Source organism: Geotrypetes seraphini, chromosome 16 (assembly GCF_902459505.1).
Source record: "Geotrypetes seraphini chromosome 16, aGeoSer1.1, whole genome shotgun sequence".
Lineage (NCBI taxonomy): Eukaryota > Metazoa > Chordata > Amphibia > Gymnophiona > Dermophiidae > Geotrypetes > Geotrypetes seraphini.
Window position 1 is genome coordinate 11,470,437 of NC_047099.1, and position 26,280 is coordinate 11,496,716.

A 26,280-nucleotide genomic window follows, 5' to 3' on the forward strand; every position below is an offset into this window, starting at 1 on the left:
AGCGTGCTAATTTTTAGCATGCGCTAAGATGCACTAGCGCCTTAATAAAGGGACTCCTTAGTGTACTGCTGATTGAACCATGCTCACCCTAGTGCTATACGCATTTGTGCTTGTAGTAGCTTGTACATTGGCCGCCCTACTAAGGAACAACATCGACTACAAAGAGTCCAAAACGCCACAGTCAGGCTGGTGAAAAACCTTGGTCCATTCAATCCTATTACCCCGGCTCTGAAGGAAGTATACTGGCTACCCATAGGAAACCGGGCCATTTTTACACAATTGACCATTGCCTTTAAGTGCTTCCACAACATGGCTGCCCAATATATAGCTGAAAAACTCCCCATCTATCACCCGACCAGACCACTCAGATTACAACTGGAACGCAGACTATGCGTCCCACTGGCTCATCAGCTCCAACTTGAAACCGCCCGTAAACGTTCCTTCTCTCATAGCATGACTAAACTGTGGAACCAGCTTCCCCCGGACATTCAAGTCATAGATAACCTACTACCCTTCCAGAAAACAGTAAAAACCATATTGCTCTCAAACCAACACATACCCGCCTTGAAAACGTAAAGGCCAGGCTATAACGGTATACAACTGAAACCATATTGTTCTTTAACCAGTGCATACCCGCCTTGAAACCCTAAAGACCAGACTCTACCGGTATGCAACTGAAATCAATCACTTAAGACTCATTGCTAATGACAGGGTTCAGTCCACATCAGATACCTTTCCAAAACCCCAAGATCTCATCAACCCCATTTCTCCAGTCTAGCTGTGAATTTATCGCTGTCATCATGAATCCTTACCTTGAGTATATGCCAAATGTATCCCAACTATTGCCTCCAATTCAATGTGAATGCATCTCTATATGCACTGACTCGAATATATGACGAATATTATCTAATCAAGTGCACCCAATCCTTGTAAATTCATCCCTTAATGCCTCCAAAGATTCTTCTAAAGTCCCCTGCCTAGTATGAATGTACCTTTGTAAACCTCACTCCTCTTCCCCGGTGTATTGAGCATATACCCTGATGCGCTGCCTCCAAATTTTGTGAACACACCCTTTCTCCCTTCTCTACCCTTCAGTATAAAGTGAATGTACCCTTTATCCGATGCCCCCCAAATTTTTAGAAACATGACGGCAGATAAAGGCCAAATGGCCCATCTAGTCCGCCCATCCACAGTAACCATTATCTCTTTCTCTCTCTGAGAGATTCCCACACGCCTATCCCAGGCCCTCCTGAATTCAGACACAGTCTCTGTTTCCATCACCTCTTTCGGAAGACTATTCCATGCATCTACCACCCTTTCCGTAAAAAAGTACGGATTTCCTCAAATTACTCCGGAGTTTATCACCTCTTAACTTCATCCTATGCCCTCTCATTGCAGAGTTTCCTTTTAAATGAAAGAGACGCGACTCATGCGCATTTACATTACGTAGGTATTTAAACGTCTCTATCATAATATCTCTCCTCTCCCGCCTTTCCTCCAAAGTATACAGATTGAGGTCTTTAAGTCTGTCCCCATACGCTTTATCATGAAGACCACACACCATTTTAGTAGTCTTCCTCTAGACTGACTCCATCCTTTTCATATCTTTTTGAAGGTGCGACCTCCAGAATTGTACACAATATTCTAAAGGAGATCTCACCAGAATCTTATACAGAGGCATCAATACCTCCTTTTTCTTATTGCCCATACCTCTCCCTATGTAACCTAGCATCCATCTAGCTTTCGCTGTCGCTTTTTCAACCTGTTTGGCCACCTTAAGATCATCACATACAATCACACCTAAGTCCCGCTCTTCTGTCGTGCACATAAGTTCTTTACCCCCTAAACTGTACCTTTCCCTCGGGTTTTTGCAGCCCAAATGCATGACTTTGCATTTCTTAGCATTAAATTTTAGCTACCAAATTTCAGACCATTCTTCAAGCTTCATCAGGTCTTTCTTCATGTTATCCACACCATCCAGCGTGTCTACTCTATTGCAGATTTTGTGAATGAATCGCCACCAAAATACTGTGAATGTATCAGTGTTACCCGTTGTGAGATCCGTGGAACGACAGGGTATAAAATGAAATAAATCAAATCTTAAATTTTTTTTTTAAAGCAGTTTAGCAATTTTTTTTAAACTGATTTATATATGCTTATTTTTATCATACACAAGTATTGTATTCTAAACTGTTATAATTTTGATATTGTAAACCACTTTGGAACTAAAATTACATTACATTAGTGATTTCTATTCCACCATTACCTTGCGGTTCAAGGTGGATTACATAAGAATTGTCATGAAGTTACAAGATATATAGGTGGATTACATAAGAATTGTCGAGAAACTAAGGTAATGCGTGTTGGGTAATTAGAACATTTTAGATTTGATAGGAGTAGACAGTGTGGTAGGTGGAGCTTGGTATATTAAGTCAATAAATCATATCAAATCCAACTGAACAAGGCACGGAGCCTTACCTGAAGACTCTTACGATAGAAAAAGAGAAAAATTAAACTAGATAAAGACCATATAGCCTATGATGTCTGCCCATCCTCACCATATACTATCCCTATCTCATCCTCTCCATTCTTGACCAAGTACATGCCTGCCTTTCCTTGTATAATAACCCTGCTCTCCAGTTAATGAAAGGTACGCCTCCTTGCCCTCTCACCTGTCAGAGAGAAGATTCCAGACTGCAGGATATCCCAGTTCACTTCCTGTCTAGGTGGTGGCTCTTCAGGAAGAGGAGGGGCTGGGACCAAGGGATCCTGGGGGATCTGTGTCTCCTTGCCTCCTGAGGGTAGTGAAACTGCTTTGGGTTGTTCCACTTCTCCAGCATCACCAGGAAGTGAAGGGAGAGCATGATGGTCTACAGCTGAAGGAGGAGAAGAAAGACAGAGGAAACCAAGAAGCAAAAATTTACCTTTCAGTTTGATATGTTAACCTTATTCAAATTCTCTGCTCAAGGGGTTTCAGGGATATATGTAAAAAGAAGAACATGATTCACAGATTGTCTGTGGGGCTGGGGATTATGGGATTGCTGTTACCAAGGAAATTGGGGGTGGGGAAATGGAGGGGGGAGTTAGTAACTTCACCCAGAGGGCAGATACACTGGGTTAGAGATGCAGGCCGAGCATAAAGGAAGATATGAGTATGTTGTTCATTAAATAAGTGGAAAACTCTTCCCACCCCCCACAACACTCACAAATGGATGTTAGAGGAGCCAATGGATTTACAGATAACAACATGTTTCATGAAGCATCAAATGATTGTAAAATCAAGTGAATAAGAAAGAGGTCAAGTACTAGTTTTACCCCCACTGCATGCAGGGACCTGCGGCCCTTCTATCTTAACAAACTGTTTCACCTCATATGTCCCTAAATGTCCCTCCAAAAACCATCCCTTGGATGTTGTTCCTGAGCACTGCACTGTGTGAAATATAAGAGACTAGTGGGACCTCCCAAACTATGATGAAGAAGCACTACCACCTTACCTTCCTCATCCAGGGTACTTTGCTCCTCTAGTCTGTCATCCTCTGCTTGGACATCTGGACCTATGGTGACCCCAGCGACCTCCAGCACTTCCTTCTCTGAGAGGCTGCCAGTGTCATGCACTGCCATTGATCCCGTCACCTGCAAGTCCTTCACTTGTTCCAGATCTGGCCCTGTCCCTTGCACTTGGGGTTCTATTTTTGGGTCCTTCATTGCCTCCTGTGCTTTTGAGAGCTTTGCAGGGTCCCTGGACTTATCCTTCTGCTCTGCAGATCTAGCGCCTCCCTTACAATTTCCCTTTTTCTTTTTCCTCTTGCCCTTGCCGTGTTTTTTGGGAGTTATGTTTACCAGAGGCTCTGGATTGTTCTCAGCCCTCTCAGAACCTATTATTGCTCTCTCTGCTAAGTTTGAAGTTCGGCCTTCATGAGATTCCTTTCCTGTCTTCTTGCTTTCTGGGCCATGTTTATCTGGGTCTTGAAGTGCAGATGACTGAACTTCTAGACCCTTCATTACTTCTCCATTCTCTTTGATCCCCTCATACAATGTTGATCCTTCATCAGGGTTGGGACCTGCCCTAGTTTGGAGGTCCAAGCATGCTCCTGGAAGATCTCTTTTTATATCCTGACTTCCTTCTTCTTTCTTCTTATCAGGGGATTTCTTGGTATGGGCCAAGTTTTTGTCCACAGTAGGTGTTGGCCCTGCCATAGATTGAAGCTCTTGCTTCTTTATGGCCACAAAACTGCTGAATTGTACAGTGATGTTGTCCCCACCTATAGTGGCCTCTGTTGGTGGGAATGATGATTGGTTGTACCCATACTTGTGGATCATCTGTTGATCTCTGAGGTCCACCAATGATGACGATTGGTCCTCAGAAGCTTCCTCTCGTCTGATTTCACTATTAGCACAGGCCATCTGGAATAAGGTTGATTCACTTTCTCCCATGATTGCGTCAGAAGGCGTGTGTGTAGACTGCATTGATATTGCCTTAGAGGTGTCATCCAATCTATACTCCATTTGGTTTGGAAGATCTGTAGAAGGCTTCTTTGGTTTTTCCTCAGCTTTGGCATAATTTATTTCAGCCTCCTCAAGATCTGCCTTTGCTTGAACTAGTAACTTGGCTACACTGGGACTGATGCAGTCTTCTCCCACCTTCTCTTGCTCCTCTGAATTTGAATGACTCTCTGTTTGGTTGGTCCCCTCATTTTGGATAATCTGAAATTCAGTATAAGATTTCTCCCCCACTGGCTTTCCTCCTTCCCAAGTCTGGTGCCCTTGGTTCTTCCCTGGTACGATTTCCTCTTTGGGCATCTTTTGATGCAGCCATGGCCGATGACGCTTGTTCTTCCCCTTCCCATGTCCTTTCCGTGTGGGCACTGTCTTGGTCTTGAAAATGCTGTGGTCTTCCACAAATATCTCCCTTTTGTTCCCACTATCTTTCAGTGGAAGGCTGATCTCCAGGAGCTCCACATATTCTCCCTCAATATTTTCCAGCTCAGAACGGTCTGAAGGATCCACAGAGGTGGTAGATCCAGCTATTTCTGACTTTTTGTCACGGTTTTCTTGGCTAACCTGACAGTCTTTGGCATCACTGTTGGAGATCCGTCCATCTCCAGGGCTTCGTGCCCCCAGGATTTCAGGAACATGACCAGGTACCAGACTCTCAGGAGACATAAGATCCAAGCTGCACCTCTTCCCCACAATGAACTCATCTTTGTGGACGAACTGAGGATAGACTACATCCGACCAGGGTACCCGTAGGACCTGATCATCTACGGCTAGCAGGCAGTTCTCCAGGCGTCCAGTGTTACGGTCCTTATTGATACCATTAAGCCACTCAACAGTGAAGATGTAGGAATAGGAGTCTTCAGGGATAAGCACTTCCTGTACACTGTATCCATCCGGGGACAAGCATTTGAGCACCAGCCTGGGGGAGCACTCCAGGTACGGAACCACCTGGAGGTAAAAGTCACCTGACCTGAGGTGCTGCCAGGGTAGGGAGGACAACTGGACCACAATCTTCTCATGGAGGCACAGGGGCCAGCCCTCATGACAGAAAAGGAAGCCATTGTACTGGGACTGTAAAAGAGAGTAGAGAAAGGGGAAAATTACGGCTGGGAGGGAGCCTGAAAGGAAGGCAGAAATTCTATATATATTTATATATAGAGAGAGAGCATGAAAGAGAGGAAGGGAGAAAAAGACAAAAAGAGAGCAAGAAAGGGAGAGAGAGCGACAGCTTATCTGGAGACAAACATACATACTGAGAAGCAGATGACCTGGAGACACACAGGAAAGAGAGTGAATGATGACATGAAGACACACAGACATTACAGAGACAAACAGTTGAACAGAACCAGTGAGCTGGACAGGTGAATCATGCACATATCATAAAGGAAGACAGATAGAGAGCAGAAGAGACAGAGGGATGGAATGAGGTGTTCAGGTCTCCTGCAGACAGGTAGTGGGACTCACGCAAGCCTCCTGTTGCACCCTCTGTAGAATGTGTTTGGCAGGGATCAGGAACTCGATGGTGTACCTCAGTGCATCTTCCCGGTACGTCCTTGCCACCACCTCGAAGACCTGGCAGAAGAGGGTGGGGGCTGTTGCATCGAAAGGTGGGTAGAGAGCAGACAGAGTGTTGTGTATACAATCCTCAACCGGCTCAGGATTCTGAGAGAGAGAGGGAAGAATGGGGAATATTTAAATATCCTTATAATATCTCATGCCCTATCTCTGGGGCTGGAGTAGGGTTACCATTTTTCGGGCTGCAAAAATCCAGCCACATTGCCCCGCCCTGTTCCACCATGACCCGCCCAGTTCCACCTTTGGCTCCGCCCCATTCTGCCCCAGCCTCTCCCTGTTCAGCTTCCAGCCCCCCTCCCCCAACCTCGTCTCTTCTTCCCCAACAAGCTCCGGCTGCGTCTGTAGGGCCTGGAGCATATGTAGATGGATGTATCGTCATTTGCACATGGTCAGATGCCCTCCAGATGCGGCCAGTGCTCATCGGGGCTTTCTAAAACCCGGATAAGTGCAAGGTTTTGGAAAGTCCATCCTGGAGCCTGGACATTCCTCTAAAAAGAAGATGTCTGGGTTTTTCTGGATGACTGGTAACCCTAGGCTGGAGGGATCAGGTTAGGGGTTATCATATGGCTCCAGAAAAAGGAGGACGGATTGAGACATCCAGGTTTTACTCCCATTGCTTTCAGTGGAAGTAAATCCCAGATCTCAAACTGTCCATTACTTTCAATGGAAGTAAAACCTGGATGTCTCAATCCGTCCTCCTTTTTCTGGAGTCATATGATAACCGTAGATCAGGGGATGGGCCCAGGGATAAAGAGCCTGTCACCTCTAGGACTGGATAGTGCAGTGGATGGACACAGGGATAAAGATTTTGTCCTGACTGGACTGCAGAAGCACACAGACATACAGGGCCTCTTTCTGGCTGCCGCAGCAGCTGTTTGCTATTAAACGCTGTGAGATCATTCGTTCACAAGGAGCCAGAGCCCAGACAAACTAAAGCGAGATCAAATATGAAAAATCCAGCCAGGGAAAGAAGGCCAGCAGACCCCACCTGAGGCACAGGAAAAAAGAACGGCAGACTAAGTCACAGTCTATTAAGAAGGAAAAAACCCCACTGTTATTAATAACAAAGAGAGTTCTTACAAATATGCTCGTGGTATTTTAGAACAAGAAAAACTAATCAGGATAGGAAAATATTTCAGCTGGAGGGTGAAATTAGAGCATGTGTGGGAAAGAGGGGAAGGTTTAATCCCCCATGGAGGCTGGAGGGAGAATATGAACCCTGTCCAGGCCGAGTAGGAGGGCCTCATCCTTCCCTGTGCAAGGTCAAAGTCTCCAGTGCCCATTCTCCCCCATCCGCAGAGGGTGGAGGAAGGAGGAGAGCGGGAGAGAAGAAAAAGGGGAGAGAGAAGGGAGGGGGATAGGGTAGGGGAAAGAAGGGGGAAACTGGACAGAAGGAGAGCAGGGAGATCACTGGAGGGAATCAGGGGGACAAACAGCTGATGGCCTTCAGAAATATTCTAACACACAAGGCAGCTGCTGCAGCCAGGAATAACCTCAGAGAGAGAGTCAGAAATATTTCCAGGGCAGAGACGCCCAGCATGGACCTCTGCAAGACCCTCCAGACAGAGGGAAAGGGGTGCAAAGGGCTGCCAGGACACTGCTGGGAGGAAGCTCACGCAGCTGGAGGGCGCACAGCATACACCCATCACTTTTTCCTACATCCAGCTTAGGCTCCTCTTTCATTACAGCTCTGTAAATGTGGAAAAGCAGAAGGAAACCGTTCCAGACCTCTGGAGAGAAGTGTTTATACAAGGGGGAGCAGGGGATGGGAGGAAAGCCTAGCCAGAAGTAATACAGGAAACCAGAAGGACATTCATAACACTGCAAAATGCTCTCAGCTATCTCGTAATAACGCCGCCAACCCTTTCATCTCTCCGTCCAGCACTGCACTGGGCTCTGATCCTGGGAATGGGGTGTGAGTGAGAAACTCCTTGCTTCTGAGATGTACAGACACACTGCAGTGAGTCTGATATTGGGAATGAGGTGAGTGAGTGAGAGAGAAACTCCCTGACTTGGAGGCTCTGGCGTAGTAAGAGGGGGAGGGGGCGGTCTGCCCCAGGCACCATCTTGGTGAGGGTGCAGGCACCCGTCCTCCTATCCACCCTCTGCTCCTTCCCCCCACCACCGCTGCCGTGCATGCGTGTCACTTCCGTTCCCCCGTGCCGCTGTAACCTTCCTGGTGTGAGCAGCAACCCCCCCAAGCTGCTGCCGTGCCAGCGTCTGCTCTTCCTCTGACATCACTTCCTGGACCCGCGCCTAAGAAGCGACGTCAGGGGAAGAGCTGACGCTGGCACAACAGCAACTTGTTTGCGCCAGGAATATTACAGAGGTACGGGGGAAGGGAAGCGGAGCGGAGGCAGCAGGAGGGGGCGGGGAAGGAGCGAGTGAAGGTGGGTGGAGAAGAGGGTGGGGGAGGGGTGCCCCCACCCCGGGTGCCTCTCGCTCTCGCTACGCCACTGCTCTGAGGTGTACAGATGCACTGCAGTGAGTCTGATACTGGGAGTGAGGTGCGAGTGAGTGAGAAGCGTCCAGCCTCTAAAAGAAAATCCGGTGATGCGTCAAAACTGCACAAGACAACCGCGCACAGACAAAGCTGGGCCGACAATTGCGCGCAGGACATCAGCGTGCCGGATTTAAACTCAATTTGAAAGCGCTCCGAGGGTGCTCCGAGAGGGTGTGTGTGTGTGGGGGGGGGAACCCTCCCACTTAACTTAGTGTTGGTGCTGCCGTTGGGGGGGAACCCTCCCCGAACCCTCCCCGAACCCCCTCTCCCCCACATTAAAGAGGAAACTGAACTTTTTCCCTAAAAAATAAGGAAAAACCTGTTTCCTCTATAATGAGGGTTCCCCCCCACAACACCTCCCCCCCCCACACAACAGCGCTAACATTACTAAGTTAAGTGCGATGGTTCCCCCCCACCCACAACCCCCCTCGGAGCACTTTCAAATTGAGTATAAATCCGGCACGCCGATGTCCTGCGCGCGATTGGCGGCCCGGCTTTGTCTGCGCGTGATTGTTTCATGCGGTTTTAACTATGAACTGAAAATCCAGCGTGGGAGAACGGAGGTCGGTATTGAATAGACTTCTACGGTTTGTGTCCCATAAATAGCAAAACACACGGGTGAAGCTTCAGCAACGCCAGTATTGTAAATCGCTTTATTGTCATGTGCTGCGAGTGAGGGAAGACTTCTTGAATGGTAAATTGAATATTGTCAGCAATACAGTTGACTCCACCTAAGTAAACATCGGTTAAGCGCACCCTTTAGTTATCCGCAGCCTACCACCACGGTCCTGTTTCTTTTACATTAAAGACAATGGACGAAAACGCCAGATATTTGCAATTCGGATAAGCTCACAATCCGCTTATGCGCACTGATGTCATAGGTCCAACCTCTATTCTTTCACGTTACCTTCACTCCGGTTAAATGCGATCACATTCTGACTGGGAATGGCTAGGCTTCACCCAACAGCTTAAGCACTGGGACAGTTGGAAAAGTGAGCGCTCTGCTTCCACTCATGCTGTAGGACATAGCTTTCCTGTATTTTAGGCTCCAGCAGCCCACGCGCCATATTTAAACTGAGCCGGCTTAACTATAGCCCCCCCTACTCCTATTAAGTGCACACTCAGTTTAAGCACACATGGAGATCCAGTCCACTTAAGCGGAGTCGACTGTACTTAAAGTTGATATGTGGTTGTAACCAAGACTCCATCGTGTCTAGTCGCCTGTACGGTTGGCATGTTGGAGACTTGACAACCAGCATTTAAGCGAGCGTGACTGGAGCTGCACAGAGTGCTGGGCACGGCTCTGGCGTCTTGACGGGCAGACTGGACGGACTGTGAGGATCTTTATCTGCCGGCATTTACTGCGTTACTGGGCTCTGACACTGTGAATAGTGTGGGTTATTCTATCTTGCTGCTCTGAATGCCCGGAATAGGCTGCCTGAGTCATTACGTCAAGCTCCATCCCTAGCAGCATTCAAATCCAAGCTAAAAGCTCACTTTTTCGAGGCTGCTTTTAACTTCTAGCTCCCACTCATAGTGACATAATAAAGGACGGCAGATAAAGACCCGAATGATCCATCCAGCCTGCCCAACCGTACATGCTCTATAAATTAATAATTTAATTTAAATGGTCTTTTTTTCTTAGATATTTTTGGGCCTGGAAGTGTGCTTAGGTTCTATCTACTGGAGTCTCCATCAAAGTTCACTCCAGCCCATCTTAACCATCCCAGCCGTCAAAGCCCTTCTCAGCCCATCCTCGACTGAATGTCCATATAGGGGACACAGACTGTGCAAGTCTGCCCAGTACTGGCCTTAGTTCCTTCAGTGTATACCCATTATTTTCTGATTAGAGATCCTCTGTGTTCATCCCGCGCTTGTTTGAACTCTGTCACCATTTTCCTCTCCACCACCTCCCTCGGGAGCATATTCCAGGCATCAACCAACATTTCTATAAAGAATAATTTCCTAACATTACCCTTGAGTGTAAGATACCTATGCCCATCCAGTGGCGTAACGAGAGTAGGTGTCCAGGGTGGTGGTGCCCCATGCCATCCTCCACCCTCTGCTCCATACCCCTGCCCCCCACTCCTTCCCCGCTCCCCACGCCTTCCTCCCCCCACCATACTCTTTAAATCTTCGCCAGCACGAGCAGCTTCTCTGTGCTGCCGCTCATACCGGCACTGACTTTCCCTCTGATCTCACTTCCTGGCCCCGTGACCAGGAAGTGATTTCAGAGGGGAGCCAGGCCGGCACGAGCAGCAGGTTGGAGAAGTTGTTCGCGCTGGCAAAGATTTAAAGAAGTGCAGGGGTGGGCGAAGGAAGGGCACGAGCATGGTGTGGGGAACAGAGAGATGCCGGCGCCCCCACCAAGACGGTAACTGGGGCAGTCTGCTCACCCCCCTTACTATGCCACTGTGCCCATCGTACCATTCTCCCTGTGAAAAACTCCCAGTTTTGTAAGTTCTTCTGAGCAGAGACTGTCTATTTCATGTTAAATGTGGTACACCAGTCTGGGTTCCGCCCTGGACACAGCACCGAAACCATTATACCCTCTCTACTAGATTCCCTCCATCACCTGTTTAGCCAGGGCACAAGTGCACTAGTCCTTCAGCTTGATTTAAGTAGTGCCTTTGACTTAGTTGATCATACCATCCTTTTAGACTGCATGGAGTCAATCGGCATCTCGGGCAATGTCTTAAAATGGTTCTGGGGTTTTCTATGTAAACGATCATACCAAGTTTACAATGCCAATACACTTTTCTTCAGCTGGGTAAACGCACTTTTCAACATCTACATGGCCGCACTTGGGAACCTATTACAAAGCTTGAAAATCAAGTTCCACATCTAAGCTGACGACATCACCTTAGTTTTTCCCCTATCCTCCATATCTCCGGAGACAACAAACCACCTGGCATCCACCCTAAAACAAATTGATCTGTGGATGACCGATTTCAAATTAAAACTCAACTCTGAAAAAACCAAATTCTTCCTGGCAAGTCCAAACGACAAAATCAAAGATTCTACAATCTCCTTAAACGGTCAAGTCTTTCCTATCACAGATTCCATAAAAATTCTGGGAGTGACACTTGACCGCAACCTCACCCTTGAATCTCACACCGACTTACTGGTCAGAAAAAGCTTCTCCGCCTTATGGAAACTGAGAACCATCAGAAAGTACTTCGATGCAAGCTCTTTTCGACTACTGGTACAATCATACATCCTAAGCCTACTCGACTACTGCAACATTATCTACCTGGGGTCATTCAAAGACTCCGCATCATCCAAAACTCAGCAATCCGACTGATCTTTGGACTGAAAAAATGGGAACACATATCCCCCTACTACCAAAAACTCCACTGGCTACCCATTGAAGCAAGAATCCAATTCAAGTTTGCCTGTATCTGTTTCAAATCCATTCTTGGTTTGGCCCCATTATACCTGGTTCCCCATTTCTCCTTAAATTGCCCTTCCAGACCCACCCGCAGAGCCCACCTCTTCAGCCACCCAACTCTAAAGGCCTGCCGATACAAAAGTCACCTAAACCGAACACTTGCCTTCCAAGCAGGTCATCTAAATGACTGGCTGAGCAGAATTATCTCGCACTCCTCATCCGACCTAAACTTCAGGAAATTATTAAAAAGTAGCCTATTCAACCGAACTACAACCTAGCCCTCCCTTCCTCCCTCCCCTGCTCCCCAAGTTCTCTTTCCCTACCCTTCGCCCTCCCCACCCTCTTTTGTCCCTCATATTTCGCACGTTCCCTCGCACACGCATATTTATTGTATCTGTATTCGCTGACTGTAACATCTCGCTGAGTGACCTGCCCTTCTCTGTTGTAAACCGTATTCGCTGATTCCTTGTTGTATCTGTATTCACTGATAGTAACTATTCGCGTATCTGTATCTGTATTCACTGATTGTAACTATTCGCTGATTGTCCAGCCCTTCTTTATTGTAAACCGCCTTGAACTGCTATGGCTTTGGCGGTATATAAAAAATAAAATAATAATAATAATACACCATCAAAAGTGTGCAGGATATTGGCGCGGCGCCACTTCTGCCAATTTGAGGCCTTCCTGTTTGTGTTCTGAGGGGGGAACTACACGCGCTCCTGTTTGGGGGGGGGGAGGAACCTCCCCAGTACACTGAAAACTCCCGTTCTCCTTCCCGTTTTCGTTCTTCGGGAGTTTTTAGCATAGTGGGGGGGGGGGGGGGGTTCCCCACACATACACCTCCCCAGCAGGAGTGTGGGGAGTTGTAAGTGTAGTGGAGGAGTTCCCCCCACTCCCCCCCTCAGAGCGCAAAGGGGAAGGCCTGAAAGCGACATATTTGTCCTGCACGCAAAAGTCGGGGTGGGAATGTCGGCACGCCAATGTCCTGCGCGCTTATGGCAGGACCGTTAAATGCACATGTACAGCGCTGTGTAAACCTTTCAGCGATTTTGAAGTGATTATTGAGAGAGAAGCTCCCTGCCTCTGAGATGCCTGTTTTTGTGCTTCTCTCACCATCTTAGAGCCCCAGAGAGCTCCGTCAGACATTGCGCACAGACGGTCTCTCTGCTCTTTCTGTCTTTCTACTCAAAATGCCTACCTCATACATTAGCAATCTGGGGACAGAGAGACCATTAATCAAATGCTGGGTCGAGAAGGGCGTCCTAAACTGTTTCCTGTACCAAGGGCTCCCTGGCAGGAGCTTTCTTCTGAGAGGAGGGACACAAGGCAGCCAGACAGACAGAATAAAGAACCACAGTTTAGAGACAGAACAGTAACTGAAGTGGGAACTTTAAGATACCTAACCTGCACATTTCCCAAAACTATACAGGCAAATCAAAGACTTCCCAGAAAAGAAGGAGCAGGAAAAATCTCCCTGATCCTGGGAGAAAGAGCAGACAAATCAGTGGGATGCTGTCTTTAGCCCAGTGGGGTGGAAGAGAGCCTGAAAACCAGGGAGCCCGCTTCAAATCCCACTCTGACTCCTTGAGATTTGGGGCCAGCCACTTAAACCTTTTTTGTTTCAACTTTATAGGGACAGAGAAATACCCAGTGTAACTCACCTTGAGCTACAACTGAAAAGGTAGAGCTAAAAAAAAAAAAGTGATGAACTACAAGAGAAAAATAGAAACCCTTCAACATTGAGTGATAATCAAACCAAGACCAGAAGGAGCCCCTCCATAGAGAGTCTGAACTACACTGATACATGCAAAGTAAACCCAGGCCAGAAGGAACCAGTCTAAATGAGACTGATAGTAGAGAATGACACGGGGACAAATTAGTCCCTGTCCCCGCAGGAACTCAAATTTCCCTGTCCCTGCCCCATTCCTGTAAGCTCCGCCTTAACCGTACAAGCCTCGAACACTTATGATTTTAAAGTGTTTGAGGTTTGTGCAGATGAGGACAGCGCTTGCAGGAATGGGGCAGGCACAGGAAAAGAACTTGACGGGATGGGAAAATAAGTTCCTGCGGGGATGGAGAAAAATTTGGCCCTGTGCCATTCTCTACCTGATAGATGTAAAGCGTAAACAGCACAGAACAGTAAGAACAGTTAATGTATCTGATTTAAAAAAAAAAAAAGGTTTGGACAAGTTCCTGGAGGAAAAGTCCATAAACTGCTGTTGAGACAAACATGGGAGAAGCCACTGATTGCCCTGGATCAGTGGCATGGAATGCTGCTACCATTTGGGTTTTTGCCAGGTACTTTTGACCTGGATTGGCCTCCGTGAAGACAGGATACTGGGCTAGATGGACCATTAGTCTGATCCAGTAGGGCTATTCTTATGTTCTTAAGTGTGTCACACGAGACCTGAAGGAGCCACTCCACAGAGAGTCTGAAGGATACAGTACAGTGCAAACAGCACTGGCCCTTGCTGGCATCACACCTATATACTAACAGAATGAATACAGCACAGATAGCTGAAGAATAAACTCTGGGAAGGAATTTTTAAATAAACGGGGGGGGGGGGGGGGGTTGTAATAAAAACATGCACTCCTATAATTCCAACATGCAGAGTGTAAAAATGCAACAAAGAAAAATATAGCAGTCCAGAAAAGGCAACGAAGCAGCAGACCAGGCGAGAAGCATGGCAATACAATGAATAACTGAGACAGTACCACTGAACTAACCTGGAGGGGGTTGTAGTTTGTGTGTATCTGTTTTCTTTATGTCCTTATTTCATTCTTGCTGTGCATCTGTCTGTGTGTATATATAAGTCTGTGCATACGTAGGCGTGTGCTGGACTGTGTGTATCTTTGTGATAGTGTAAAGCACATGCTTATGTCTATATCTGTGTGTGTATGTGTGCAAGACACAATCAGACAGGCAGACAGTACATACGTACCATGGCTGTGTCCCTTCTGCGCTGTCTCTCCCCATTTCCGGACCTCTGGGCCCTAGGATCCCCCCTTCTGCAAGGTCGAGAGGTGGCAGTGGTGGTGGTGGTGGCAGCGACTGCCGAGCTCCCGCTGGCCAGCTGCAGGCAGCCTCGCTCCTTCTCTCTGTCTGCTTCTTGCTCTTTCTGTCTGTTTCTCTCTCTCTCTCTCTCTTTGTCTTTCTCTCCCTGCCTCTGTTTCTCTTTTTCACTTTATCTCTGTCTCTCTCCCTGCCTCTCTTTTCACTCTGTCTTTTGCCCGTCTCTCTATTTTCACTTGTCTCGGTCTGTCTCCTTTCTTTCTCTCCCTGCCTCGCTCTTTTTTCTCGGTCTCTGTCTGTCTGTCTGTTTACATCCTTTCTGCTCACACACTAAACATTCCCAGCTTTTCTTCCCATCTGGCAGAGGGACAACCTCTCCTGGCCAGTCCTGAGCTGCAGCTGACTGAGGAAAGTAGCTTTCGCTGTCTCTCCGGCTGGGGTCCCTGCCAGGGAGGCTCGTGACAGCCCACCCCTCCGCAGGCAGTTACTCAGAGAAACCCAACGCTTTACCGCTCTGTCTCCCTCAGGCTTTCTCAGGGACTAGCTAAACCAGCCCTGGTTTTGGCCTAGTGCACGCTGGGACTGGTAGTTTCAGGGTCTGTAAAGCAGGCAGAACAGTTTTTGGGGAACCTCTGGAATTGATGACAAATCAGTGGTGCTACTGAGAAGCTTTCACTGTAGTACCACAGGATATGAATTAGGAATCCTGCTTAGAAATGCCAGTTCCTCTTTCCAGGTTGGTTTCCCCCATGGCGTGCAAACCAACAGACAAAGGTTTTTGCTTAATAAGCGGGAGGCTATAAAAAAAACACACAAAACCTCAAGGCCTTTCACTTCAGTTTTGGTTAAGCTGAGACATTTATTTTATGAAGTTGTATGCTCTCCTTGGTATATGTATGATTTCCATTCTGTTCATATTTCTGCCTTGGATAATGTTATAAAGGGTTGTTTTTTTAATCCTATAATAATAATAATAATAATAAAATATTTTGGATACCCCATGGCTTGCAGGAAGTGGTAGTTCTGGATGCCCACAGCAGTCCCCTAAGAAAACCAGAGCTACCACTCTCTGCGTACTATGGGGAAAACTCAGGACTGAATCCACATGTTTAGAGTAAGGTGCTAACTGCACTTAGAATATTATCCAGTCTGATTTGATAAACTATCCATAATAAAAATTACACAAATGTTTTTGTGTATATTGTAGACTCCAAAGATGCCAAGTTATGCAGGGTTTTTTTTGGGGAGGAGGGAGGCCATTTTGAAACAAAAAAATAGAAGCATTCAATGAGAAAGTAAACATAGAAGGATGTTGAGGTTGCCAGCCATCCTTGTTCTTTGAGTTCCAGGCTGTGATCTGGTCTCTATTCTACTGTTTGTAAGAAACTAATGCTTAGACTTCACTAGAAGGCCAAGAAATCCTAAGATGCAATCAGACAAAACCAGGCCTGGCTCAGCCCTGTCCTAATAAAAGATAAAATGAAATGGAGTCAGTGAATAACCTCTTATTGTAGACAAAAAAAGCAAAACAGAACTGCCAAGTTACCCAGTCTTAGAAGGGTGACTTTTTGGCCAGTCCTGGTTTTAAACTTACGTTCCAAAGCAGTGTGGGATTCGTAGTCCCTGATTCTATCTATTGAAATCAGCACTGCAGATCCCATAATGCACTATGATGAGGTTGGCAGAAATCTAGCACTAGCCTAAAATCTCCCTGCTGTAAGTTGGAAGCTCTGAAAAAAAGCTTCTGGAAAAGAAATTATCTTGGAAGGTAACAGCAGTTGGGGAAGGGCCTGAGGTGATCGGAGCTTGGCTTTGGGTCTGGAACAATGTGTGGAAGGTTCTTGTGGTTGTAGGCGGAGGCTTTTCCTATGAAACAAGGACATAAGTGTTTCACAAAACTAACCAAATTCAGTTCAAGGTGACTATTAAGATAACAAGAAGGAAATTTTGACAAACAAAACAACTGTCTCAGAGCTTTCACATATACCGTAACTCAGGTTGCTACCTGGATCCAGGATTTCCCAACAGGGTTAATCCAGTCCTGAGTTTACCCCATTGCATGGAGGGACCTATAGTCTTGCTTTTCTTAGGGAATACAATGGGGGAAATCAAAACTACAATGCAATGGGATAAACTACGGTTACCAGATTTTTGTCCGGGAACATCTGGACACATGGACCCATCCTGTTCTATCCCTAGCCACGCCCCATTCCACCTCCAGCCCCGCCCCATTCTTCCTCTAGCCCCACCCCCACAAAGCATCATCTTTGTTTTCCAACCTCCGAGCCATGTTTGGAGGGTCTCCAAGCATGCGCGGACACATGTGACATCATCTACGCATGCTCAGAGGCCCTCCATACGTGGCCGGGAGGTTGAAGCTTTCCAAAACTTGGACAAAATACCGGGTTTTGGAAAGTTCATCCAAACATCTAGACAGTCCTCTAAAAAGAGGATATGTCCGAGTTTTCCTGGACGTCTAGTAACCCTAGGATAAACCCAGAATTAGATCAACCCTGTTGGGAAATGTGGATCTACTTGGCAACCCTACATACAACAAGCACCAGGAGCGATTCATTTCAGCTAAAGTAAAGATTTTTTATCCAGCATTTGGAGGCCTAAACTGAACCTGAAACTTGACTAAAATCTGATGTTGAGGTCTTCATCTTTCAGTGCATTCTTGAAGGGTCAGTTGACTATCATTGAGTCACTTTGACTGACACAATATCCATTGATCTCTCCTGGGCCTCAGTAAGTTTCTGGGTGGGGGGGAGGGGGCTAACAGTGAGCTCTGATGCATATGGATAGGGTTACTAGACGTCCGGATTTCCCTGGACACATCCAGGGGTCCGGATGGCTTTTCGAAACCCGGCACTTTGTCTGCGCATGCGTGGATACGACGCGATGATGTCACATGAGTGATGGGGCAGAACCAGGGCATGATAGGGTGGGAATGGGTGGGACTAGGCGGGCCTGTGGGGCGGGTCTAGGGGTCCGGATTTTCCAGATGGATAATTTGGTAACCCTGCATATGGAAATGTATCTCAAGTAGGAAAAGGGCTTTGATATCGCTCTTGTAGACACTGTAAGGCCTCACCTCTTAGTCCTGAAAGGCTCTGATTTTGAAAGGACATCAAGAACATGGGAACAGTTCAAAGGAGCAGAGCTGCAGGAGGGAGACTCTTTGGCCAGTCCTGGCTTTGAACTTATATCCCAAAGCAGTGTGGTATCTGTAGTCCCCGATTCTACACACTGAAATCAGCACTGCATTTCCCATAATGCAAAAGGATGAAGTTGTCAGAAATCCAGGACTGACCTCAAATTCCTCTATCACGGAAAAAAAAAAAAATGTCACAGCAGTCAGCGGTCTTGATTACACTGTCTGTGGTTGGAAAGGGCTCTGTAAACAGAGAGAGGTGGTGAATTAAGGGGGATCAGATGTAGGGCTGACCCTGGCAACTTTTCAATCTTGTGGACAGAAATGTTTCCGATGGGGTGGGCTGAAGTTCCTCAGCTCCCTGTATGCCTAACGTCCCCACCCTACCCCATCACACCGATTCTCTGCACCCCATTCTCCCCTCGGCTCTGTGCATTCTCCAGGACGGGGGCAGGAAAAGCCTCAGGATGTTGGAAGAAAGGACTGTGTGTGTGCCTAAGCCTACGGCTCTATCTCCATCACTGGATGCATTGAGTGCCCAGCCGCTGCAGTGTAAGAATACCATGTCCCACTCCACGCCTACGCAGTCTCCCCCCAACGTCAGTGAATATTAATGCACAGCAGGAATCCAGAGCCGCAGATAAACAGCAAGCGGGTGATCTCATCTCTTCTGTATAATCTATGCTGTATCATGGCAGGAAGTGCTATGGGAACACTCAGTCCTTCTGCACAGTCCCTGCAGGATGCATTACAAACACACTCTGCTTTTCAACACAGTCCCTTGCTGTTTAATGGTAGGATTTATTTCAGGAACACTCTGCTTTTTTTTCTTTTTATAAAGACACAACTTTATTGGATTATTATTGACAAAGTGTACAAAATCTGGAATTAAAAGAAAAAAGTACAGTGATTTGCAGGGGAGTTTTGGAGGAGGGGGGCATGCAGGGCCATGTGCAGAGACTCATTGTGGGACATCATTTGCATAAGCCAATCGGGGCTGAAATGTAGGGTCAAAAATAGAGGCCATGCCTGCAAAACACAGATGCCTTGGTGTTTTGTGGTATATGTGTGTTTGCCTCGCACCCCCTCCATCACCATCAAAGTATTCCTGCTGTTATTTGTTTGTCAATAGCGCCATCCTCTGGCCATTTTGGGGTACTGCAGCTCTAGAGATTATTCCCAGTGTGGATAAACCAGGGAATTTGTGAATACCATATTAAGGGCCCCTTTTACAAAGCGCGTCCCAGTGAGGCAAATGCGACGCAACCCTAATAAGCTGTCACATTTACCATGTGAGGGACACACTACTGCAGTGGCCCTAAATGAATCTAATTAGATCCAGTGTTCTTGGTACCTCTGTAATCTTCTCCCTTACATTTTCTTTTGTAATTTGTGGCTCTGTGTAGGTGTTTCTTTCTTTTTTCCCTCCTCCCCTCTTCCACCCATAGAAACTTTAATGGATATGTAAACAATAAAATTCTCGCATAAGCTTGTGTTTAAAATTCATAAGCAGCATTGCCAAGGGGCTAAACTTACATTCCTGTCCCCGTCTTTCCATTCTCGTGCCCTCCTCACGTGGTAGGTGGTTCATAGAAATGCAAACATTTTAGGATATTTAAGCAGCAAAATAATACATGAAATTTTTGTGTTATTTTGTGAAAGGCGGATCAGGGCAGAGGAGACTGCTGAGACTGTAGGAAAGAGGAGCTTGTGTAATTCCTGCCTCCTTCTCCTCTCCTCTGCTCCTTTCTCTCAGGCCTGAACTCTCTCTACTTGGTTTTTCGTTTCTGACGCTGTCTCTCATTCTGTCTCTGCCTCTCCTTCTGCCTCTGTCTTTCTCGCTCCTTCTGCCTTTGCCTCTGCCTCTCCCTCTCCCTCTCGGTGTGCCTCTGCCGCTCCCGCTGTCTCTCTGTCTCCCGGTGCTTCTCCCGCTCACGCAGCTTATGCCGTTCACGCTCCTTTTCCCGCTTCTCATTGTTGCGGTGCACAGCCATAGCAGAGGCCATGAGGACCACATCCGCTTCTGGTGGTGGGGTTTCCACTGAGTCTCTCCTCTGAACTTCCCCTTCATTGGAGCCTCTGCTGTATGTCTGTCAGGAGAATTGAAGGGGAGAGAGACACAATATATGAATGGTGGTAAATGACTCCTCTTTTTTCTCCCTCTGGCCTGTTGCATACAATGGGTCTCACTCATTACAACAACTGAAGAGCGGTTGATAATGTTATTGCCACTGCGAAAATCTGCCCCTTTCAGAAACAGGTACAACCCAGGCAGAAGTAACACAAATGCACACAAGTTGTATATTGTCACTGAAAAAAGATAACACACATAGAAGGAGAGGCAGGTGCCAAAATGCCAACAACAAAACAAACAATCAAAAAACAGGAGAGGACTGCACTGAGAATCCAGAGAGCCAGAGGTAATTTGCTTAGAATTTATTAATTTTTAGAAATGTCTGACATGGCCATGTTTCACCTGAGTGTGATACATCAGGGGTCATTATACAAGAGTAGATACTGTTCGCTCAAGTCACAGCAACAAAATAAAGACGCGACTACCACATCCTCAAACTCCTTTCCACAGACAGATACAGTTGCAATGTTTATGGGACAGCGTACCAAGGCCTAATTCTACAGTACTTCACAAGTGGTACCAATTAGGCACCTAACTTTAGGCCCTCAAATGGAAGTTTGGCGCCCAAATAGGGGTAAACAGTAAGACTGAGATGTGAAAAGACCAAACTTCACACAGAAACAATCCCAATATTCTTATCTCTAAACCGTGACTGAGCAGTAGGTAAACTCTTTCCAATAAACTGGTACTTTTAAGAGGAAAAAGGACCTCAGAAACCCAAACAGACCAACATATACACTGTATGCAAATCTCTCATTGTAGATATGCTGAAAACCTGAGTGGCTAGATGGGCTCTGAGGACTGAGTTAAGAAGCACTGGCCTAGGGTATCTAATACGCTTCCATTGGTCCTGTGCATACCTCATCCTCTGAGTCTGAGTCGGGGTTAAGGAAGCACATACAAGCTCTCCCTGAACGCTTCATTGCAGTGCCTCCTCTTTTCGCTCTCACCGAGTGTGCCAGATGTTCTCTGACCCTGTAGGAGGACAAGGAAAACTTCAGTGACCTCCTAAGAAGGACCCACCACTGCCTTCAGCCATGTTCTTTAGGGTCAAGCCTGCTGTTCTGCTACGACTGACTGCTTGGGGGATGAAACGTGACCATGAAGCTTAGAAAAGTCTGTACAACTTGTACAGTTCAGCGGTAATTCAATGGCCTATTTGAATATTATTTTACAATAACATAAAGTATAATGCAAATACATTTTTCTTTTTAAAAAATGAAATATAGGATCACTATTTTTCAGTGTCAGTCTTTTTCATCCTTTTTTTTTTTCTCTTTCTACCTCCTTCCACTCCAGTGTTTGCCCCTCTCACAATCCCTTCCAACCTCTTGTCTCCGTCCTCCCCTCCCATTGCTGCCATTGACTTCTAGTGCTGTGTCCCACAGCCACTGCTACCTATGGAAAGAGGAAATCTTCAAAATATACTGAAACCAATAGCTACAAATACAATAAACATTTTTTTTAAATTAAAATAAATATTTTTTGTTGTTAAAAAAAATAAAATCACCTAAGAATGCTGCAATATGCCTCCCCTCCTTTTCTAAAGCCGCAGCGCAGTTTTAATCGCCGGCCGCAGCAGTAACAGCTCCAATGCTTATAGAATTCCTATGACTGTTGGAGCTGTTACCGCCACGGCCAGCGTTAAAAACTGCACTAAGGTTTTGTAAAGGGGAGGGGGGGATAATGCTGCTTTAGAAGGTGAAAGGAGTTCTCATTCATCAGGCTGATCTCATTGTCACTTATGGCATTTTTTTGGTGGTTGAAAACAAAAAGTCACCAAGAACAAGAAATAGTCTTTCCTAATAAAGCAAAAAATAATTTCTTCAAATAAACATTAAATATGCAACAAACACAGGAAAATGTCAAAGCTGTGAATTTTTTTTTTTATCTGAGGGTATCTCATTAACAACAAAAAAATTGTATTTAAAAAAAATTGTATTTGTAGATATTGGTTTCTGGTCATTTTAGTGATCTGTACTTTTTTCCAGAAATTCTTTTTGTAGTTTGGTTTACCTGTGGAAAGAGAGCACCAGGAGACATCAGACTGGAGAGAAACAGAGAAGAAAGCAGTAGGGCCATCAGCAGACCAGCAGGGGCCCTGGCAATTTCATGGCTGTATATGTGGTCACAGATCTGGAACATGCGGAGTCCCAATGGCATAGTAAGGGGGAAAGGGGGTGGTCTGCCTTGGTGAGGGCCCCAGCTCCCCTCCTCCTCTCCTCCCCTCCACGCACGTGCCTTCACTTCCCCCCACTACACTGTACCTCTATCTCTTTGCTGGCTTGTGCCAGCGTCGGCTCTCCCTCTGACGTCACTTCCGGGTCCCGTGCCTAGGAAGTGATGTCAGAGGGAGAGCCGACGCCGACCCGGGCAGCGAGCTGGTGATGCTGTTTGCGCCGGGGAAGTTAAAAGAGGTACGGTGTAGGGAAGGGGTGCACATGCGAGGCGGGGAGGGTGGGGGAGAGGCACCACTGCCCCGGGCGCCTCTCACCCTTGCTATGCCACTGTGGAGTCCTGCTGATTGTCACTATGAAATACAGACGTGGAGCTGTGATTGATGTTTGCTACTGACTGTAATCTGTCACCCTGCACAGGAGACTTCCCAAGCAATATAACCCTCCCCCCCACTTTTACAAAACCGTAGTGTGGTTTATAGCGCCGGCCACGGCGGTAATTGCTCCGATGCTCATAGGAATTCTATGAGGGTTGGGGCTGTTACCGCCGTGGCCAGAGCTACAAACCATGCTACGGTTTTGTAACAGGGAGGGGGGGAGGAATTAAATCTCTTGCTCAATGTGCAGCATTGGCTAAACAGGATGTTAGGAATTGCTATGAAAAATACAGCAAATAAAATATAGAATATTATAATGCCTTTGAATGGTTCCATGGTGCAACTGCACTTTTAGAAAAGGTACAGAGAAGGGCAACCAAAACGGTAAAGGGGGTGGGCTGACTTCTCTTGGGCTCTTCAGCTTGGAAAAGAGAAATCTGAGGGGGGGGGGTATGATAGAGGTCTACAAAATCCAGAGTGAGGTAGAACGAGTAAACGTGAATCGATTGTTTACTCTTTCAAGAAGTGCAAGGACTAGGGGGCGCTCCATCAAATTATAGGCTAATATTTTCAAAATTCATAGGAAAACTATTTTTCCACTGAATAAAAAGTCAAGATCTGGAACTCTGTATCAGAAAGTGTAGCAAAAGCAGTGCATTGTGAAAAAAAAGTCTGTGCCTTCCGGGAACCTGCTTTAAGCACTGCTGCCGGCTCCCATCATCTTCCTTGCTCCCAGGTGATGTTACTTCTGGTCTTTGCGGCTTCCGTAATACCCTTGGAGCTGCGCTTATTGTGTGTGTGTGTTTGTGTGCGGGGGTGGGGTGAGGAAGCTGGTGTTATCCCTGGCTGCTTTGCTTCAAGGCCCACCCCGTCCACATTAATGTAGCTGGGTTTAAAAAAAAGGTTTGTACAAATTCCTGGAGGAAAAGTCCATAAACTGTTAAGGTAAAACTGAGGAATGCCATTGCTTATCCCTGCAGGTAAGTAACATGGAATCATGCTACATTTGGGGATTCTACCAGGTACTTGTGACTTAGGCTGGCCACAAAAAACTGGATTCAGGGCTAGATGGACTCATGGTCTGACTGAAGAAGGGCAGCTCTTATGTTCTTAAGTGAAGAAGTTACAGTAATTCAACTGACTATGAAATCTTTAGCAGATGGGGAGATATAGGAGCTGCTCACACTTATCTAGGTGTGGCCCTAAAAAGAGCATGAGATAGGAAAGGTTAAGACTTGTTGAAATCATAGATTTGTGGCTAGGAATTTCCAAGACAATTATAACCAGTCTGGGTGAGGTTCGTTTCAGAAATGGGCTATGCAGACGTTTCACCACCCTTTCAAACCCTCTCCTGTTCTATACCCTGGAGATGTGGCCCTTCAAAGTGTCCCCTGCGGCTGGACATAAACCATCTTCATTTCTCACCTCTGAACAGAAGAAAGATGCTTATAAGAATGGTTATAAGGGATACAGAACTTATCATCACCTTTAGGACTGGACGGCACAGGGGATGGACATAAGAACATAAAAATTGCCGCTGCTTGTGGTCCATCTTGCCCAGCAGTTCGTTCACGCGGGTCCCCCAGGTCACAGACCAGTGCTTTAAATGAGTCCAGCCTCACCTGCCTACGTTCCAGTTTAGCAGGAACTTGTCCAACTTTATCTTGAATCCCTGGAGGGTGTTTTCCTCTATAACAGACTCTGGAAGAGCGTTCCAGGGATACAGAGCCTGTCACCTCCAGGACTGGAGGGTTCAGGGGATGGACACAGGGATACAGAGCCTGTTACTTCTACGGCTGGTGGGCTGAGAGTACTTGAACTTTAATGACACAGAGAAATGTTAAATTTCTGCATCTCTGTATAAAGTAACAAACCCTACACTGATCACATCAAAAAGGGGCTGGGTAGCAATGAAGAAAATGCTGAACTCTCTACACTGACAAAAAAGTGCAGACTGCATCGATAATGTTAATGATGCTGTTTCTCTTTGCATCTTTCATAATTTCTGCAGTGCATTTTCTGGAAAGAACTCACCCTGTGTCGGCAGGAGCCCAGGTCTGCGTCTCACCGTCTCTCTCAGGTGCACCAAAGCTGCTGTCTCTCTGGGTTAGAGCCAGGGAGGATCAGGGAGTGGGCAGCACCGAGGATGGGAGAGAAGGCAGAGGTGCGTCTCAGGACCGCCCTGAACCTCTTCTAATCCACTTCCTGACTCAGTCCATGGGAAACTGAACAACATCTTCATATGAGGGAATAGGGCAAAAGTCAGGAAAAGTGGGTGTGGCTACAGACAGGGCCCACAGCAAAACATCCCAAAATATCCATTCTACAATGTAAAACTGCCTTGAGCACACAGCAACCCTGATAACTCCATTCCTTAATGTGTCTGCCTCCTTGATGCTGGGCTCTGTTATCTCTTCTCTTTTGTGTCCACTCCTTATATTTTTTTTGTAATAAAAAAATGTGCTATTATTCCTGTGTTTCAGCTGTCTGTGCTGTTGTCCTGCTTTACACATAATGTGGTGTGATGCCTGTGCAGGACTCTGAGATGAAGATTCCCTCTATAGCAGTGGTCTCAAACTCAAACCCTTTGCAGGGCCACATTTTGGATTTGTAGGTACTTGGAGGGCCTCAGAAAAAAATAATGTCTTATTAAAGAAATGAAAATTTTGCATGAGGTCAAACTCTTTACATTTTACTAGTCTTTAAGCCCGTTACATTAATGAGTACTAGAATAGAAGTGTGTGTCTGTCTTTCTTTCTCTCTCTCTCTCTCCTTGGCCGCTGTCTGTCTTTCTTTCTTTCTGTCTCTCTCTTTCCTCGGCTATCCACCAGCACCCCTTCCCTGCTCCCCCTGTCCAGCAGTAGCCCTTCTACCTTCCTTTTACCTCCCCCCTGTCCAGCAGCACCCCTTCCCTGCTCCCCCTGTCCAGCAGCAGCCCTTCTCCCTTCCTTTTACCTCCCCCCTGTCCAGCAGCACCCCTTCCCTGCTCCCCCTGTCCAGTAGCAGCCCTTCTCCCTTTGTTTTATCTCCCCCCCTGTCCAGCAGCACCTCTTCCCTGCTCCCTAATACCTGCTCCCAAACCGCCGTTCCTACCCTCCCTCCATTCCGGCTTCCTGGTCTCTCCTGGCCCACCGGCACAAACCGCTGCCGCAGCTGCTGTCTGTCAATGTCCCTGCCCACTGCCTGTCTGTTTATCGTGCCCCTTCTCCCATCTACCTTTTTTAAAAAATCATGTTTATACAGTGAAGGGCAATTGACGCACAGTAACCGCCGCAGGAGAGGAAACTGCCATGCGCGCACTCATGCCGAGTGCGCGCTGTACATGCCAAACGCACGCGCACCGCCGGCCACGGAGTTACGGATCACGGAGTCAGGGATCACGCAGGTAAGAGTGGCTTAGGGTTTTATTATTAGTGATGATAAATCTTTCCTTTTGGCTAAATCTTAATAATAATATTG

The 26,280-nt window shown here is 46.8% G+C and overlaps 2 protein-coding genes across 2 annotated transcripts in view; both read right to left on the reverse strand.

The window, feature by feature from the left end:
* ARHGEF40 (Rho guanine nucleotide exchange factor 40) overlaps positions 1 to 15,442 on the reverse strand; it is a 68,882-nt gene extending 53,440 nt beyond the window's left edge. Inside the window, exons 1-4 of the mRNA XM_033924211.1 lie at positions 14,909 to 15,442; positions 5,962 to 6,159; positions 3,495 to 5,568; positions 2,673 to 2,876 (exon numbers count right to left, since the gene is read on the reverse strand). Coding sequence (XP_033780102.1) covers positions 2,673 to 2,876; positions 3,495 to 5,568; positions 5,962 to 6,159; positions 14,909 to 14,911 — 2,479 coding nt within the window. The 5' untranslated portion in view covers positions 14,912 to 15,442. The remainder of the gene's footprint in view (positions 1 to 2,672; positions 2,877 to 3,494; positions 5,569 to 5,961; positions 6,160 to 14,908) is intronic.
* A 3,506-nt stretch (positions 15,443 to 18,948) lies between these two features.
* Positions 18,949 to 25,025, reverse strand: LOC117350157 (putative uncharacterized protein DDB_G0271982). The gene is made up of 3 exons (XM_033924212.1): positions 24,856 to 25,025; positions 21,128 to 21,242; positions 18,949 to 20,223 (listed from the first exon to the last, which is right to left on the reverse strand). Exons 2-3 carry the CDS (start codon positions 21,188 to 21,190, stop codon positions 19,903 to 19,905), a joined length of 384 nt encoding a protein of 127 aa, XP_033780103.1. The 5' UTR covers positions 21,191 to 21,242; positions 24,856 to 25,025; the 3' UTR covers positions 18,949 to 19,902.
* Between the last annotated feature and the right edge of the window lie 1,255 nt (positions 25,026 to 26,280).